The 19479-nt window shown below is 50.6% G+C and overlaps 1 protein-coding gene across 3 annotated transcripts in view; it reads left to right on the top strand.

The window, feature by feature from the left end:
• Positions 1-19479, top strand: part of PLCG2 (phospholipase C gamma 2) — a 165595-nt gene that overhangs the window by 73725 nt on the left and 72391 nt on the right. For all 3 annotated transcript variants that reach the window (XM_021093743.2, XM_084959462.1, XM_084959461.1), the window contains exons 6-9: positions 1435-1519; positions 2982-3065; positions 15613-15656; positions 17171-17243. In XM_021093743.2, the coding sequence (XP_020949402.2) occupies positions 1435-1519; positions 2982-3065; positions 15613-15656; positions 17171-17243 (286 nt within the window). The remainder of the gene's footprint in view (positions 1-1434; positions 1520-2981; positions 3066-15612; positions 15657-17170; positions 17244-19479) is intronic.

Genomic DNA, 19479 nt, shown 5'->3' with positions numbered 1-19479 from the left:
AGAGGCTCTTTGGTCCCCCTTTTCCTGGGGGCTCAGTCATTCCGCTGCAAGGCAGGTCTTTGGAAGCAGGTGGGCTTGCATGTCCCCGTGCTCAGGTTCGCATGTGCCCACAGCCCGTGTTTGCCGCAGTGCCCCCCACCTCCCCAGTCTCTCTGTTCTTGGATGTGGGAAGGCTTCTTGGCCCCATTTCTGCCTGAAAGTTCTGGGTCCCCCAAGGCACTGTGACCTTTCCCTTGGTCCTGGATGCGCCCCTCGGCCACCATCTCGGTCCGACCACCGCCCTGCCTCATTTTGCAGCGCCAGCCCCCTCTGCTCCTCTCCCCCCACCCTGCCCTGGCCATGCTCTTTGTGGATGCCATAGGGCTGGGTCAGAAGCAGGGGTCTCAGCTAGCCTGCTTGCCTCTCTGCCAGCGGGCCCCACAGCTTTGTGTTGCTCTCACCGTCTTGCTGGGAAAGCCCTGACTGCTGGCCCTGGTGGTCGTGGGGCCGTAGGAGGGCATTTGGCCCACAAAGGTCCCTGATGTTAGGGACAGAGATGCAGGAGGCAGGGACCCTGGGGTGGCCAGGAGTCCCCTGGGTCATCTCCTGGTGAAGCTGCTGAGTGTAATGTGCTGCTTCTGTCTGGTGTCCTGGCAGAGGCTGCCTTTACAGCATAGGGGAAGCCGGGCCATTTTCTGCCCGCAGCCTGGGCAGACTTCCTTCCTGGCCGCGCACAGCCCCTGTCTAGTGTGACGTTTCCAAGAACACAGAGCAGTTTTCTTTGGCCACACCAAAGTTCCCCAGACCACCCGCTCTCCCTTGGCTGACACTTAGCTCTGCACCCTTGACTCACTGCGCCTCAACCCACCCAGTTCCATGCAGTGGGTACAGGCAGAGCTGGAAGCAGCCAGCAGTGGAGTTGCAGCCCCGATGTCCTAGCAGCGAACCTCTCTGAGCCTCAGTGTCTTCATCGGGAACATGGAAGTGATGGGTACCCACCTCTGAAGGTCGTTAGACCTGCTCTGACCTTGAGCAGCATCCCCTGCCCCCCACCCCCATTGCCAGCTCTGAACCTGGGGGGAGTCGAGAATGTACACTGTGTAGGGGGTTGAATGTAGGGAAGGGTGAGGTGACATTGCCTGAATAGCTCCCAGGGCAGCCTGGCACACAGTAGGTGTTCAGACAAGGTTGGCTCCTTCCGCCCCTCTGACCTTCAGTGGCCACCCCTTGGTTTGAGCTCCTGTGACATTTCGTATCCACAAAGGTCATCTGACACCATGTCTGCCCACGCCGTGCATCTCCTACAGGACCCGTGTCCACAGCCATCCCTGAATGGGAGGTCACCCCCCGCCCCTTGAATCCCGGGCCTCTGTTCCCAGGTAGTGCCCACTGACACTGACCCTCCGCGGATGAAACCCGTCGAGGCTGACGGGCTGGGGTTCCCCTCTTTTGCAGCATCAGCCTCCGAGAGCTGAAGGCCATCCTGCCGCTGGTCAACTTCAAAGTGAGCAGCGCCAAGTTCCTCAAAGACAAGTTTCTGGTAAGTTGCGTGACTCAGCCTGGCGATCATGTGAACCCAGGGCCACGGTGCCTTCGTGCTCCTCTGAATGGTGCCCTGGAAAGTCCTTCGTCTTCTTCGTCCTTCTTAGCACAGAGCGATCGTGGGCACGTCTTCGGACCGCGTTCTCAGTCCTGGCAGGGGACGGCGTCCACACAGACCGTGTTCCCCGGGCTGCTTGACTGGGAACGTTTCCACCGTCCAGCTTGCCCTTCCCCTCACCGTCCCGCAGCCTCTTTGCCTTTTAGTAACATGAACACATGTGTTTCTTTTGGAAAATACTCTGAAAGATTCATTATGAAGGTTGCCGGCGACATGGCGTTTTGTATGCAAGTCCTGACAGCGTCGTTGGCAGAGCCAGCATCTCTCTGCCTTTCACCCCTCTTCCCACCCGCCCCTCATTGCCCATCCTTCCTCCTGCCCATCCTCCCATCCCCCTACCGCTCCTCTGCCTGTCATCATTTAATGATGGTCCTGGCTCGGTGACCCATCGGTAGATCGGTAGGTCTAGTTGCTCCATGAGTGATGGGTAGGTCAGGTGGGCTCTCCTCAGTGGTGGAAGGATGGAGGTGAGCTCTGGGCACTCTTTCTGGCTTTCAGAGACCTATTGACTCTTGTCAGGAACCCAATGACATTCCGTCCCAGTAGTCCGCATTGCAGGAGTCACAGGGCCATGTCACCGGACTCCTCAGCTGAAAAACCTCATTCATGGTTGTGCCAAAGAACTCCTGGAGGAAGGCACACTTGATGGCTTATCAAGCCGTCTTTTGGCTGGCCCCGAGCATCCCACCTAATCCAAGAAGGCAAAACCAGGGAAGGGTGGGGATGGGGAGAAGAGAGACTTAAGAAGCACCGCCCACTGGCTGCCACATAACTGGAAGTTCATTCTTTATCCAGGCTTTAGCCGGCAGGTGCTTCGTGGTTGTTATCTGGTTTGGTTTCAGGGAAGTCCGGGAGGAGGAGGGTGGTGGTAGTGGCTCTCCCATTTCACACATGAAGAAACTGAGGGTCTGAGAGGCTCGAGTGAATTGCCCAAAGCCATGAAGCAGTTCAGGGGACAAACCTTGACTGGAATTGAACTCTTAACTCCAAAAGCTTGGTTCCTTTCCTTAGGCCTTTAAGTATGACCTATCTGTACATACCCTGTAAGTATGGCTGGATTTGAAAGTATCTTCTGCCTCTAGAAGGAGGAGCTCTACAATCAGGCTCTTGGGATTCCAGCTGGGACCCTACTGTTTTGGGCTGTCAAGGGCAGGGTCTTACCTGGGTCCCTGGTGGGCATGTGCTCCAGGCAGATAAAGTAGGAAGCTTGTGGATGGTGGGTTCAGAGCAATGCAAGTTAGATTTCAGCCAGTGTTGTAGGAGAGCCGTGTGAACAGGGGGGAGGCATTCTTGTGGTGGACACCAGAAATCGTGTGGTCACTTTTTTTTTTTACATTTACAGGAAATTGGCGCACACAAAGATGAACTCAGCTTTGAGCAGTTCCATCTCTTCTATAAAAAACTTATGTTTGAACAGCAAAAATCGGTAAGATGATTCTTGGGCAAATGATTGAATGGTGTTTTTGTTTTCCCTGCGTTTCAAAGTCCAGCATGTTCCTAAGCAACCCAGGATGTGTTCCACGTCCCTGCTAGTCGAGGAAATACGAAGCAGGGGTGATGGCACCATGCTTTTTCGCCTCTTAGATTGGCCAAGTTTTTCACCGTGACAGAGCCGTGGGGACAGTGCATACCTTCTTGGTGGGAACATGAGTGCCCCTAAGTCTGCCTGGAATTTAATCCAAACTTATTAAAGTAAAAAGAAGTTCAGCCAACTCTGCTGTTTAATCTCATTCTGGAAAGAAATGTGTCTGCTTATTAGTAGTGACCATCTCCATTTGGAGGGATTATTTGAGTGTGTTCCTTCTTTCTATCCTTGACTGATGTTAATGAGAATATATATTTTTTCTTTTCTTGTTTTTTTTAACGGCTGCACCTACAGCACACAGAAGTTCCCAGGCTAGGGACCACATCGAAGTTGCAACTGCAGCCCTGTGCCACAGCCACAGCAAATCCAGACACGAAGCACATCTGTGACCTACGCCACAGCTTGTGGCAGTGCTGGATCCTTAACCCATTGAGCGAGGCCTGGGATCAAATGCACATCCTCACAGAGACTACATTGGGTTCTTAACCTGATGCGCCACAGTGGGAACTCCAAGAATATATTTTTTAAGATAATATGCTATTCTAGAGTTAAGATTTGCATATAGTTTGACCTGACGGTGGCGTTTTGGGGGGCTCTTTTAGAGAAATGAAAACTCTGAGACCTAGGAGTGTGTTACCAGATCGTTTATTGCTTATGCTGGCAAAATACCTGGGAGCTGTCCGAACGCCTCGGTGTAGAGCAGTTGCTGGGTCATTTTGGTCCATCCATGCTATGCGGCCGATGAGGAGGCCGAGTCAGTTGCGATTCTGTCCCACTGGAGGGATGCTCATGATATTTTGTGAGGAAAGGCAGCAGCAGATTCACTCGAGGAACTAGGTCTGATTTTTTTGGTAACAAACAAAGAATCCTCCTGTGTATATTTGTGGGTGTTTTTAGAACAAAGAGAAAGTATGGAAGAGCACACACCTCACATTTAGTGTTGCCTTTTTTTTTTTTTAAGATTTTAAAATTTTTTCCATTATAGTTGATTTACAGTGTTCTGTCAATTTCTGCTGTACAGCAGAGTGACCCAGTCATACAGATATATGTGTGCGTGTGTGTATGTATATATATTTGTGTGTATACACGTGCATGTGTGTGTGTGTATATTTATGTATATTCTTTTTTTCACGTTATCTTCCATCAGGCTCCATCACAAGGGACTAGACAGAGTTCCCAGTGCTATACAGCAGGTTCTCATTGCTTATCCATTCCAAAGGCAATAGTTTGCATCTGTTAACCCCAAATTCCCAGTCCATCCCACTCCCCCCATTCCTTGGCAACCACAAGTCTGTTCTCAAGTCCATGAGTTTTTTCCCTGAGGAAAGGTTCCTTTGTGCCGTATATTAGATTCCAGCTATAAGTGATATCATATGCTCTTTGTCTGTGTCCTGGAGGGATTTGGGAAGCTGTGCAGGAGCGAAAATTACATTTTTCTTTGCCACACCTCAGTTTTCTTCAGCTTGTTCCCAGGTAGCACATTATTTCTGCAATTAGAAATAGTCCCATAAAGGGGTTCATGCTGTGGCACAGTGGGTTAAGAATCTGACTGCAGTGGCTGGGGTTGCTGCAGAGGCAAGGGTTTAATCCTCGGCCAACACAGTCGGTCAGAGCTGCTGCTCAGATTCAGTCCCTGGCCCGGGAACTTCCGTATGCTGCAAGTGCGGCCATTAAAAAGAAAAAAAAAGCTCATAAAGCTTAAAAAGTGAGGTTTTCATTGCCGTGCATGGAGCACCATGCTGGTAGGTGACTGCCGCTGTCACTGTTGGACAGGAGCTCTGCAGGTGGCTGAGGTGGCTCTGGAGCAGAGCTGTGAGGGCACAGAGGATGCTTGGGGGTTGGAGCCAGATGGACCTACTTTCTCCAACCAGCTGTTGATCTTGAGCTATAGCCACGGACCCCTCCCACGGTCAACCCTCTCATCTGTGCAGTGCGGGCAGTGATTCCCATTCTGCCGGGCTCAGGGGGATCGTGAAAGTGGGGAGGGGTTGGGGGTCAAGTGCAGGCATTTTCAAGTGATGAGCGTGACCGACAGTGTTCAGTTGCCTTCTGCCTGGAGGTCTGCACGCTGGCCGCAGGGGGAGGGCTCTGGGTAGGTGACCACTGGCCATGGGATTTGGGTTGTATCTGAAGTGGGAAAATGGGAGATCCATTTCTCGTCTGTCCAAATTGGGGGAAAATGCCTTATTTTATAGAGCAAAAGGTTGGTTTATAGTGTGTTCCTTTTTTCACACATGTAATGGTCAGTTCTTGGTTTAGCAAAGTGAGTGGAAAGATTGCAGGCTTTGGGTGTTGAAAGACCTGGATTCCAGCCCCAACTTGACCTCTAGCTGACAGATTGATTTTGGGAAAAGCCTTCCTTGCCCACCTCCCCCAACTCGCCTCCTCTATAAAATGAAGGTGTTAAATCAGGTCATCGGCTATTAACACTTTTAAAACCTCTCTAATCCCTCCCCCTTTTTATATGAAACCTTAATTAAAAAGTGCTGCATAAAAACTGATCAAAACACCTGTTAGCTTAAAATCTGTCACTTTTATGTATAATCAGTTCTTGAGAACAGTGAAAACGTTGTGATGACATTGTATACGTGAAATCCAGAATAGCAACTCTTGGTGTCTTAGTTGGCCAGGTCTGAGAAAAGCTCAATTCACTTGGGAGAAGTAGTTGCCAAAAGCAGTTTTGATAATTGTGTACCTTAAATTTGAAGATGCTGTCTTATCAGACAGTGGGCAGACACAGCTTGAGAACAAGGTTGGCACCAAAGCTTTGGCACCTGCTGGTACGTCAGGTGGTCACTGATAGTCTCTGCCCTGATGAAGTGCCACCCGAGAGCACTTAACATTATGGTTCTTCCTCAGGCGTAATGTGTGTGTGTGTGTGTGTGTCTGTCTGTCTGTCTGTCTGTGCAGAGAGAGAGAGAGGAAGAAGAGGAAGAACTTTGAGTCAGATTTCTGCAGAATCCCCAGGTGGCCAGAACTCTGTATTCACCCGTCGGCGTTCACTTATCCTTGGGGGCTTAATGGTTTAAATGGGGTTTGGGGGTTTGTTTTTAAATGAATTGCCTACATTTAAAACTTGGGAGTGAAAGTCCCTGTTGTGGTTCAGCAGGTTAAGAACCTGCATAGTATCCGTGAGGATGGAGGTTCGATCCCTGGCCTTGCTCGGTGGGTGAAGGATCCGGTGTTGCCGCACGTTGCCGTGTAGGTTGCAGATGTGGCTCGGATCCGGCATTGCTGTGGCTGTGGTGTAGGCTTGCAGCAGCAGCTCTGATTCAATCCCTCGCCTGGGAACATCCATATGTTGCAGGTGTGGCCATTTAAAAAAAAAAAAAAAAAGATTTTTCACTTCTCTTCAAAAAAAAAAAAAAAAAAAAAAAAAGAGCTCCGGCTGTGTACGGGTCCTGAGCTCTGGCTATATTTGATGACCTCTGGATGGAGGGAGTCAAGCTCGCTCTGGTTTGCCTCAGCCCCCTCCCCATACCCAGCTCTCCACTAATTCATGTCACCTACCCGGCCTCTAAGGCTTTTTGGAACACCAGCCTCTGACCTCCACCATTGAAGGATGTAACTGTCCAGTCTGCGTGTTATAATATCACTGCATATTATAATTCTGTGACTCGGAATTTGAACACGAAGCCCCAGGCTCTGTAGATGGTTACTGGCCTGATTGCGAAGCCTCATTGTGGGTAACCTTTCTCCCCCTCAGTGTCAGCGTATCACTTGCTTCCTGAGCTCCTCGCTGAAAGCTCAGTGCAGAGAAAATTATCGCCTCTGTGCTCCCGGGGGCTCAGCTGGCTGTCTTGGGCTCCTTGGGGAGACAGGGCTGTGGGCGGTGATTGGTGACCCCCAGGGCCAAATCCAGGGAGTGGGTTCCTGCTTATCCGTAGCTGTAGGCCTCCAACTTGAGATGGACAGTTCCTCCTTTTGTCTAACCACCTGCTTATGCTGCTGCTGTCAAGCCTCAAGGCTTCTAAAAGTTGTGCAGCAGCGGGAAGATAGGAAATTTAATTCCATGTGTTCCTTTCTGGGGAGGGACTGGATCTCTGCCTAGACTGTAATAAGAGTATTATGAATAAAGATCAGAGCTAACATCTCCTAGGTGAATTCGAGGCTATGCTGAGTGTCTAAAGTACATTTTATCTTCCTCACGACCAGCGAGAGGTGCTGTTACTATCTTTATTCACGTGAAGAGCATGAGGCTCAGAGAGGTGTCTTGCTGGCAGAGCTGCAGGGCCAGGATTTGAGTTCCCCTTTGCTCAGCCTCATGGCCCACCCACTGAGAATTCTTTTTAGCTTTTTTGAGCATTACTAATTCCGGGATATGTCAAACACAGACACACAGAGCTAATAATACAAACACCCCTACCCCTGCCATGTGTCGTCAGCCAGTTTCAGCAGTGGTCCCTTCTTGGCCGTCTCATTTCATCTCTGCCCTTAGACACTTCCCTCTTCTCAGGTGATTTTGAAGAAAACCCAAGACATTGTGCCAGTTTTCCCTTAAATGTTTAAATCTAGTACCCCGCTTCGTAGCTGCTGCTTTGCTACTTCCCTGCCTGACCCGCGAAGTTCCCTCTCGGGTCGTGGGGGCTGTGGGTGTGGGATTTGCAGGCCCTGGTGATGAGTGAGGATGGCTGACCGATATTATTCTTGCTCTCCGTCCAGGACTGGCGTTGTGGTCCCATGAGGTGGTTGGAATCCCCCCCCCCCTTTTTTTTTGGTTGTATTTTTTGGCCACACCCTGCAGCATGTGGAAGTTCCTGGGCTGGGGACTGAACCTGCACCACAGCAGTGACCCGGGGATGCTGCAGTGACAATGCCAGGTACTTAGCGGAGCGTCACAGGGGACCTCCTGGGTGACAGTCGATTCCTCTGGTTTTAGCCCTGCCGTTTCACATGATGTATTCTTGGTACCCTCTGGTCGCTCTCTGTTAGTTCCTGTTATGTGCCTAAGAGCGCTACGATGGTGCGCACTTGTTCTCCCTCCGTTTCTGGGGCTCAGGCATCCAGGCATCCCTTGGCTGGATTCTCTACCCCTGGGGTCTCACACAGCTACATTTAGGATTTTCCCTGGGGCTGTGGTCTCATCTGCGGATCAGATGGAAGAGCTCTGCTTCCAAGCTCAGGTGGTGGCGGCAGCTTTGGGTTCCTTGCGGTTGTAGGACCCAGAGCTCCAGCTTCTTGCTGGCCGCCCGTACCTCCTGTCGCCTCCCTGTAGCTTCTCAATGCCTGGGGCTCCCTGCCTGGCTGTTTGCTTCCTCAAGGCCAGCAAGGTGGTACTCTAAGCATATGTAACATCACCACGCAGTCACACACTCACCATTGCGTACCTCCCACTATGTTTGCAAGTCATAGGGCCAACACAGGGTCTGGCTAGCAGGAAGTGGAGATCCCTGGAGCCATCTTTCAAAGTCCACCATGGGTTCCGAGTCGCTCTCCAGCAGCTCACGAATAATCAATAATCAGCTTACAAATTATATCCAGTGCAGTTCAAAGAACAAGGGCCTTCCCAGCCTTGCAAGGTGCAAGGGAATATAAACATACCCAGCCCTCTGCTGTCCCATACTGTGTCCCCCCGGGATCTGATTGTAGGTTCTTGTCTGCCTGTTAAAATAGAAAACAACTCTGCTATAATTTTTGTAAGGTGGCACTCATATTCCTTTAGCATTCCTTTTAGCTTGGAGCAGTATTAAATTTCCTGACCCTCCTGGGGGTGACAGTGCCTGTCCTAGATGCTCGAAGTTTAAAAGAACTCATAGCTCTCAGTCGCCCAGCAGTGTGTCTGGCATGCGCTTGTCCTCAGGACGTGGAGTTTGACTGTTCCTGTCGGCCTGTCTTTAGGAGACAGGTTCCCCCCTGGAGGCGGGGAGGTCAGCTGGCCTCGTCCAGTTTCCAGAAGACCTTCTTGGTCACAAGTAGGTTTCCCAGAGTGTCCTTTGCTCTGCCCCTGTACTGAAGCAGAAGACCGGCAGCCATGACAGGAAGTTCCTTTCTGACATCTGCACAGCAATGCATCGTCATTCCATGCAAAGTAGAAAGTGCATGTAGGAGTTCCCGTCGTGGCTCAATGGTTAACGAATGCAGCTAGGAACCTTGAGGTTGCAGGTTCGATCCTTGGCCTCTCTCAGTGGGTTAAGGATCTGACGTTGCCATGAGCTGTGGTGTAGGTTGCTGACACGGCTCAGATGCCGAGGTGCTGTGGCTGTGGTGTAGACCAGCAGCTACAGCTCTGGTTGGAACCCTAGCCTGGGAACCTCCGTATGCCGTGGGTGCGGCCATAGAAAAGACAAAAAGAAAGTACATATAAATTAAAAAGGAAATTAAAACACCTGCAAGCCTACCTGTGACTATACCTGCGATTATACTTTCAGTTAAGAAGCTTGATGTTTGTTCTTGCAGATTTTCCACGGGTGCAGGCACGTGGGGAGTGGGTGACTGACATTGTCATGTTTTGGTGGTGGATTCCAGGCCTGTCACAGGTTATTCTAATCGGTGGTCCAGGGCGACAGGCTTCCACAGTGTAGACGGAGGCGGTGAATCTGGTTAGCTTTCCCATCACTGCGATCTTCCCCTTGGCCACCTCACAGGACCCGCGGGGCACAGAAAATGTTGAGGTCCAGTTTCAGCCCCAGAGGGCGTGATTCCTCCCAACCACGTGGAAAAACCCCACTTCCCCACCTCAGGGGGGCCTCTGACCCTGGGGGTCATCATTTATGCAGTCGCCCCCGTTTGGCGTGGCCTCTATCCTTGTCTAGCTGGTAACAGCCTCTCCTGCTCTTCTCCTGGGGACCAAAAGTCATGGGTGACTTTTCCCTGGAGCCTTTTAATTTAACTTAATTTAACTTCAATTTCATTTAGTTTCCCTATGGCCTTTTAATTTCCCCCAGAGAAATTTGTGTATCTTATCATTTTAGCCATCCCTTCCATAAATGTTTCAGTGACCGAGGAAGGCCCTAGGGGTCCACAGAACAGACAGCACCCTGATGTCCTTGACCTTGGCTGGGAGAAACGGTTCAAAGACGTTACCTGGAGTCACAGAGGGCCGAATGTCCTGTGTAACCCTACACAGTGATGCTAAAATAAAGTAATTGCTGCCTCCCCAGTGTGCCCATAGCATCTAGAATATTCTGCCCATACTGCTAGGATGGCATGTATTTTACGTGCCTTTGCACCTGCTGTGTGGGGCAGTAGAGTTTTATCAGGGTGTGGATTTCTCAGACCATAGCTTTGGAACGATCATGTGTGCTCCCTGCCTGTTCCTTGTTTCTGAAGTGGGGTTTGTTTTCCTGCCTTCCTAATAGGTGATGGTGAGATCCCGGCTGCCCCGTGGCAGCTCGCAAACATGCCCGGTCAGTTTCCCAGGGCGGCTGTCACCAAGGACCCACAACTGAGTGGCTTAAAAGAGCGGACTTTTATTCTCTCCCAGTGCTGGAGGCTGAAAGGCTGAAATCTGGTCTTGGCAGCGTCACACTCCCTCTGAAGGCTCCAGGGGAGAAGCTGTCCCTTCTCTTGCCTCCTTCCGGCCTCTGGTGTTGGCTGGGGATCCTGGGGGCTCCCCACCTCAGAGACGCAGCTCTCCAACCTCTGCTTCCATCATCACATGGGCACCGTCTCCCCCTGTGTCTGTCTGTCTGCACATCTGTCTCTTAGAAAGGACTCCAGTCATTGGATTTAGGGCCACCCCAATCCAGCATGACTTCAGCTCAACTTGATTACATCTGCAGAGACCCTATTTCCAAAGAAGGTCGCATTCATAGGTGGTGTTAGGACGTGGACGTGTCTTTCGGGGGACGCAGTTCTTCTCCCCATTACATGTGCTGTATGTTCTTCCGTCTGTAGAGCATCCCCCCGACGTCTCCCCCTTCCACCTGCTGCCCCATTACTCTGCCGCCCATGCGGCAGCCTATTCCAGGAGCGCCATCCACACCGCTTCTCCACTTGCCACCCTCCCTCTCTGGAGCCCACTGCCATTGTGTTTCCTTGCCTGCCACCCCCAGCCGCTCATCTTGTCTCATCACCAGTAACCTCTGTGTTGACAAGCCCAGCGATCCATCCTTTGGTCGTTATCTTATCTGCTCAGTGGCTTGTGACCCATGTGACAGTTGGTCACTCTCTCCTTGGTATTGTCACTTGGCTTGTGGATGCTACGCCATCTTCAGTCTTCTCTTACCTTGCCGTCCGCTCGCTCACAACATCCTTGGCTGGGTCTTCAGTTTCTTGGTATGTAAAGGTTGGCATGTCCCAGGCAGGGCTACTGCTTAGCTGGCATGTGCTGGTACCAGTAGTTGCTGCCAGGAGTACCTGCTGTGGCTTAGCGGGTTAAGAACCTGATTGGTATCCATGAGGATGCAGGTTCGATCTCTGGCCTCGCTCACTGGGTTAAGGATCTGGCATTGCCGTGAGCTGTGGCATAAGTCACAGAGCTGCTCAGATCTGGTGCGGCTGTGGCTGTGGTTATGGCTGCGTGCTGAAGCTCTGATTCGACCCCTAGTCTGAAAACTTCCATATGCCACAGGGCGGCCCTAAAAAGAAAAAGTTGCTTCCAGAGGGGGCCCCTGAGTACACTCTCTCCCACCCATCCTGATCCCCAAGAGTCTTGGGTGCACGCAGTGGGGCACCGTCAGTGCCAGCCAGCCCCCTGCTCACCCATGCCAGTGAATCCTCAAGCGTCCGTGGCTTTCCCTGTGGTCACACTGAAACCCAGAGGGAGAAATGCCTGGTACCTACTGCAGCCCTGGAGTGGCCACTCGGCTGCTTTCAGGAAAAGACCCACCATGCTGTGGCTTTTTTGTTATTTCCATGCCCCAAACTTAGTCCACAGAGCTCCTGTCTCTATCAGCGTGTTTACTCCTGATCTGGGCATGTCTGGTCCCCCAGCTTCCAGTAGTATCCTTCTGCTGATTATTTCTGGAAACAAGTCTCCATCCCCCACCTGCCCCTGGATGCCAGGCTCTCCTACCTGACTGCCAGCTTGCCTGGCATCTCACACTAGAATATCCAGAAGAGGCCTCATGCCGTCCCCATCTCCACTGCAGTGAACATGAGCTGCCCCCCTGGGTGGGCTCAGGAATCACTTTGGCTCCCCTCTCCCAGTTCCTTTGACTTGGTCCCAAATGCATTCTGCTAGCGTGTTCTCAGGCAGCTTGGCCTTGAATTCTGAGAGAGCTGAGTTTGCTTTCATGTGTGCTGCTGAGTGCTGAGCCCTGGGCTGGTGGGATCTGCTGCTTTGCTTTCAGTCGGGTCCTGCCCTGCTTTGTATCCCAAGGGGCTGATTCCTGCAAACACGTTCCCTCTGCTAACAGGCTTCTGGGGGTTTCAACAAATGGGGTGACAGGAGGTTGTGGGCAGAGAAGGGAAGTGAGGGTTTGTCCCCATCCTTCCTGGCTCAGGGGGCACCTCCACCTTCATCCCATCTCTCTTGTGGCTGAAAGGAGGTGGAAATTTTTCTGTGTTTCCTTGCAAGGCACAGAGAGGAAGGGGCTGGCTTTAAGGACCTCAGGGGTTGGATAACAAGGCAGGTCGCAGATGAGTTTTCTCCACAGGTGGGAAAACCAGTCTCGGGGCTTGGGTTTGGAAAGGATCTGGCCTTAAACACTGTTTTGACCCTGTGATCACAGGGCCCGTCAGTCCAGATAATGAACAGCATGCACTGCCTAAAATTCCCTTTCTCTTCTTTTTTTAAAAGAAAGAAATAGCCATGCTGCAAATGACACAGAAATGAAAGGAAGTTACTTCTGAGTCTTTAAGAGTGACTCTTAACCTGTTGGGGTGGCCTGCTTCTTTGAGATGCCGGTTAAAGCTGTGGATCATCTTTCCAGAAAACAGACAAAAACATGCCCAGATTTATGCAGACCACATGATGCTTCCCAGGGGCCTGTGAATACCTTTTCTAGAACATTGATTTTCCAAAGGTCATCCTGTTGTGCAGGCACTTTGGCAAGGGGACTGGGGAGTCTAGAGCAGGAGTTGTTTTATGTCATTGGCATTTATGACCTGCCAGGACTGTATTTCCCTTTGTACCCTGAATTATTCAAATGCTTATCCAATCACAGCCTCATTAAAGATGCTTAAAGTAATGCTAACCTAACCAGAAATGAACGTGGGGTATGGGTGTGTGAGGGTATGATGGGCAGGTGTATGTGTGTGTGTGTAAACTGCTTGGCCAATGAGCTGGTGCAAGTGGAGCTGAGCTAGGAGGCAGGTGCCCCAGGCTCTTCTTACCTCAGTAGTCAGAGCATCAGCAGGTCGTGAAGAGCAGGACCAAAGCCGACCAGTATTTCTTTCTCTCCAATTCGAGGAGTAGAAATGAGCTCACTGAGATGTTAAGGGTGTGAGATGTAGCAGTGGAGGCGCACAAAAGGGTGTGTGTTCATAGGTGGGCGTGCTGATCACGGCAACTGTTTGTGGTTTTTCAATTAAATATTTTTTTTAAAAATTTTCTAGAAATTTATTTTAAATGTAAATAATTTAATACATTTAAATGTATTGGAGTATAGGTGACTTCCTTCAGGTGTACAGCAAAGCGAATCGGTTATACGTATACGTATTTCCATTCTTTTTCGGATTCTTTTCCCGTGTGTAGGTGATTATAGAATATTGAGTGGATTTCCCTGTGCTCTGCAGTAGGTCCTTGTTAGTTTGTTTTGTAGACAGTGGTGTGTACATGTCAATCCCAAGCTCCTAATGTATCCCCCCCTTTAGTAACCATGGATTTGATTTAGAAATTTGTGAGTCTGTTTCTGTTTTGTAAATCAGTTTTTTTGTATCATTCTTTATTAGGTTCCACCTATAAGGGATATCGTGATATTTGTCTTCCTCTGATGTGCTTCACTCAGTATGCTAATCTCTAGGCCTATTCATATTACTGCAAATGGCAGTATTCCATTTTTTATGACTGCGTAATATTCCACTGTATATATATGTACCACTTCTTTATCCATTCATCTGTCAGTGGCTCTTTCGACGGTTTCCACATCTTGGCTGTTGTGAACAGCGTTCATGCGCACATGGGGGTGCATGTTACCTTTTTGAGTTACGGTTTTCTCAGGTACATGCCCGGGAGTGGGATTGCTGGATCATATGATAATTCTATATTTAGTTTTTTAAAGACTCTCCAGACTGTTCTCCATAGTGGTTGTACCAGTTTACATTCCCACCACCAGGGTGGAAAAGTTCCCTTTCCCCCATACCCTCTCCAGGATTTATTGTTTGTAGGCTTTTTTCCCCCTATTGTTTATAGAATTTTTGATGCTGTGTGAGAATTTTGCCTGCTGGGTGAGGCGATACCTCATTGTAGTTTTGATTTCCTGGGGCCGCTGTCTGGAGAGCAGTTGGGTGAATGTGTCAAAGTTAACATGCACATTTTTTTTTTTTGTCTTTTGTCTTTTTTTTAGGCCACACTTGTGGCCTGTGGAGTTTCCCAGGCTAAGGGTTGAATCAGAGCTGCAGCTGCTGGCCTACGCCACAGCCATGGCAATGCCAGATCCGAGCCGCATCTGCGACCTACACCACAGCTCACGGCAACACCAGATCCTTAACCCACCGAGCGAGGCCAGGGATTGAACCCACAACCTCATGGTTCCTAGTTGGATTCATTTCCGCTGCACCACGACGGGAACTCCAACACCCACGTCTTGTATCCAGGTGCTTTCCCACCAAAGAATCTACCTAATGGAAATACTGGCACAGCTGTGCTAAGATCTGTATGAGCATTCTTTATAATACTGGTCATAAAAGTAGAAAATCAAAAGACACACATCATACAGAATACAGTGTGGGTTTTCAGAGCAGGGCGATTTGAGGTTACAGAATAACATGTAAAGCTTGAAGAAGTTGGGAAATATAGATTAATGTAACATGATAAGGTATAATTAAGTGAATATTTATGAAGTGGGAGTTCCCGTTGTGGCTCAGCAGGTCAAGAACCTGACTAGTATCTGTGAGGATGCAGGTTTGAACCCTGGCCTCGCTCCATGGGTTAAGAATCTGGCGTTGCCTCAAGCTGTGGTGTAAGTCGCAGGTGCAGCTCAGATAAGGCGTTGCTGTGACTGTGGTGTAGGCTGGCAGCTGCAGCTCCGATTCAACCCCTGGCCCGGGAACTTCCATATGCAGCAGGTGTGGACCTAAAAAGAAAAAAAAAAAAAAAAACCATAAAATGAACTTGAGACAGGCACCTGCCAAATTAAGAGTGATTGCTTGTCAGGATTAAGACTGTGAAGGGGTGAGGAAGACTTCCACCTTTTGCTTCATAATTCTCAGTCAAGTTGAAACATTTTTTAGTCACATAAATGGCAGTAATTTTTTAACCATGTAAAACCTATTTATTTGCATTAACTGGCTTGACTAGTTCTCATGTTCTTATTTCATGCATGTATTCTTTCTGTTTTCATAGATTCTCGACGAATTCAAAAAGGACTCCTCCGTATTCATCTTGGGGTGAGGCACCACTGCTGGGTTACGTTCTGGGCAGCCGTGTTGGGCATTGGTCCCTCGTGGGTCCTCCCAGCCTGGCCATCTGACCTCCAGGGGGCCACCTCTCTGGCAGGCACTGGTCTCCGCAGGGCCGGGCTCCTCCTCTTAGGGAACTGGCCGTCCTCAGCCCGAGCCGAGAATACACCTTCACAGCACCAGGGCTTGCGCGGTGCTGGGAGGCTGATCCAGGAGGTTGTGTAGCGAAGCCTGCTTCTCTAGGACTTCCTTCCCCAGAGATGAGTTGCCGAAATTTCCAGTTAAAGAGGTTCAACCGAATTAAAGTGGGTCAAAGCATACAAAGTGCTTCATGGCAAGGCTTGTTAAGTGCGGATGACGATACTGTTACTAAAATTTGAGTGCTGCAGGACTTGTCAGGACCTTTACTGCCCTTATTAATTCCCCAAGTGGGGGAATTTATAAAGTGTGCTGTGTCTCCCAAGCCTGCTGATCTGGAAACAGTGTTGGCCACAGAGATAATAGCACGGGGAATGTGATTTGCTGCCTGTGGACCTGGGCCTGCTCTTTTGGAACCAGCTCTCAGGGATAAGGGTGCTCTGGCAACTGCCACGTTCTACACCAGAAACTCCAAGACTCCAAGAATACATATAAAAGAAATCTGGTTCTCATGTAGTATTTTTATGAAAATACGCCTGTTGAACTGTGAGGCTGATTGGGAAAGAAGCTTAGAAATATACTCACAGACAGTAGACTCTTGGACTCTGAGTGAAGGGAAAAGGCTTAAGGCCTGTTTCATCTCCTGTGTTTTAAAAAAGAGCCCCCTCCCACCTGCCCTGCAAGTGCTAATTGCAGGCGAAAGTACTGATTGCCTTGGAGAGCCCTGCCCTCGAGGCCGTGCTTTCTGGAGAGGTCAGGGTTGTTTGCGCCAGTCCCGTGAGGTCCTCGAACATCCTCTGCACGAGGCCATCAGCCGGCCAGCTGCCGGCCGAGGTGACGTCTACCCTGATTCAGGGTGAGGGGTTCCCTCCTCTCAGATGGAAAATTCTCCCTGCCCATGGTCCTCTGCTCGCTCCCTGGCCCTTAGCGTACATGGACTCATTGATTCTTCCCGTCTGCCAGAGTTGATTCTTCACCTGCGCCCCCACTCCTGCTTCAGGGCCTTTGGTGGCTCAGCAAACTCTGGGGTCACTTCTCCAGCATCAGCTCCCGCTCCGTGCTGTCCTGTCCAAGCGCACACAGTCCACGTGCCCCCCCACCCCGCTTCCCATCCTGGACCACCTGGGAGCAGCTACGTGTGGGTTCCAGGGCCCGATTCTCCCAGATCCTGGCGTCCCGGCTCCTCTTTGAATCCTCCTGGGACCCAGATGTCATCTGGGTCACCTCTGTCTTCCCGTTGGCCGCCTGCACCTGGCACTGTGGGGGAACCCGGCAGGGTGTCTGGGCGGCTGGCTTGCTGGCTGGGGTCACCTCCTGACGGTCCAAAGCTCCTCTCTAAACACCCTCTCTTTCCCCGAGGGCAGCAACACTGACCGGCCGGACGCCTCTGCTGTCCACCTGCACGACTTCCAGCGGTTTCTCTTACATGAGCAGCAGGTGAGAGGACTGCGGGGTAGGGGGCTCTGGCGGGGAGCCGTCCTGAGGGTTTCTCTCCTTCTACCGCCTGCCGCGTTGGGGGCTTAGACTCTGGTACGAGATTGGCCTCATACCAGCCCTTTGCTGGGTGCAGATCGTGAGAGGGAAGGGCTCCCGGGCGGGCGGCTGGCTTTTCCTCCCTCCCCGGCTCCTCTCAGGTGTGATTCCCCAGGAGGCCTGCCCTATTGGAGGGAGGATGTGACTGAGGTGGGGGAGTCTGTGGGTCCTCTGGGGGATAAGATGGCATGGCTGTCCTTAAAACACAAGACACAGGGGCGTCTCCAGGCGTGTTTGCATGTGGGCTCTGAGCTGGTGGCTGAGATAGAGGAGTTGGTGTTGGGCAGTGGTTTTCAAAGGGAGGTTCCGCCCCAGGGCAGTGGCTGCAGACACAGCTCAGGACAGCTACTGGCATTTAGTGGGCAGCGGCCAGGGGTGCTGCTCGACATCCTGAGATGGACTGGTCAGTCCACCCGCAACGAGGAATCCCTCATCCGTAAATGTCAGCAGTGCCTCGGCCCAGAAACCGAGTTCGGCTGAGATAAACCTGACATCCTCTCACGAGCTGTGTGACCTTGGGCAGGTGGTTTGACCTTTCTGTGTCCCAGTTTCCTCCTCTTTAAAAGGGCATGAGAACCCCACCTCTCAGACCTGTGGGATCAGAGAAGGCGGTATTGATCTTTGTGTGTATTGATGAGTACTGTATGTATGCATGGTTACATGTCTAAATTTTTACTTATATCACTGGAGTTTCATTTACTTGTATTCTCTTAAGTTTTTTTTCTCTTTTTTTGCCCCTCTTTTGGCCATACTCATGGCACACAGAATTTGCTGTGCCAGGGATGGAATCCAAGCCACAGCTGTGACCTACACCATAGCTTTGGCAATGCCGGAGCCTCAACCCGCGGAGCCACAGCAAGAACTTCTCCTCCTCCCCCCTACCTTTTTTTCATTTTTCTTTTTCTTTTTTTTTAAATCATAGCCCTTTTCCAGAGCAATTTTTGGTTCATAACGTTGACCTAAAAAAATATATGCACAACCTAAAAGGTGAGCGTGAAGTTTTATTTGGGGCAGGAGGAGGACTCTAGCCCGGGAGGCGGCATTTCAGAGGGCTCTGGAAAACCCTCCCAGAGAGGTGGGGGAAGGTCAGGATAGATGGGACTTTGGTGACAGGGAGGTGCAGGCAATCAGCACACACTTGAACAGACGTGCGCTGCTCATCTTGCGAAGGTCCCCGCTCGTCACGGGGGGCAGACGCCACCACGAGGGATTTTAGTGCTTTGCTAGATGCAAGGAGATGTAAGAATTGGGCTGTGCGAAGACCTGTTCTGCCAGCTTTTCCGGAGCCCAGAGGGCCTCCCTCCCCGGATCCGCTTTGAGCTCCTTTCACGGGGTGTTGCGGGTCAGCAGCTGCAGCGGCTCGTGATTCAGTCCGTGTAGAGGCAGCCGGCCCGGGCCATCCTCCTGCTCACGACACCCATCTTCGGGTCATTTACTTTAAAAAAACCTTTCTGTGGTAGACCCTCTCAAACACAGGCAAAAGCACACAGGCTGACACCACCCCGTGCTCGTCACTCAGATCACAAAATTAGGAGCATTTGGCCACTTTGATTTCATCCATCTTCCATCTCCACACTCACCTCTTCTTTTCTTCCTCCTTCATTTCTTTGCTGGAAAATTCTAAAGTAAGCACCGGGACAGTAAATACCTGTCTATCAGTAATTACCTTAACTGTCACTGGTCTAAATGCTTCAATCAAAAGATGTGGAATGGCAGGTCGGATAACACAAACGCCAGACAGTGTATCATTTCATTTCTAAATACTTCTTTAGGCGTTCCCGTTGCGGCTCCGCCGGTTAATGACCCGATGTCCCCGTGAGGATGCGGGTTCGATCCCTGGCCTCGCTCAGTGGGTTAAGGATGAGTTGCCGAGAGCTGTGGTGTAGGTAGTGGCTCGTAACCTGTGTGGTTGTGGCTGTGGTGTAGGCCTGTGGCTGCAGCTCTGATGCCACCCCTAGCCTGGGAACTTCCATATGCTGCAGATGCGGACCTAAAAAGAAAAAAAAAAAAAAACCAAACTTCATTATGTCTCTCTTAGGAAATGGATTTCTTCTTCTTTTTTTTTTTTAACAAAACCACCACGATACTCCTGTGGCACCTTTCACATTCATCACTCATTTTTCAGTGGCAGACAGTACAC

The sequence above is a fragment of the Sus scrofa genome, chromosome 6 (genome assembly GCF_054392235.1).
Source record: "Sus scrofa isolate SSC_HxYL_T2T_F1_AM1 chromosome 6, Sscrofa_HxYL_maternal_Yorkshire_Landrace_v2.0, whole genome shotgun sequence".
In the NCBI taxonomy this organism is placed as follows: Eukaryota; Metazoa; Chordata; class Mammalia; order Artiodactyla; family Suidae; genus Sus; species Sus scrofa.
The sequence above is the reverse complement of the archived record's forward strand: the minus strand, read 5'-3'. Positions and strand labels throughout refer to the sequence as shown.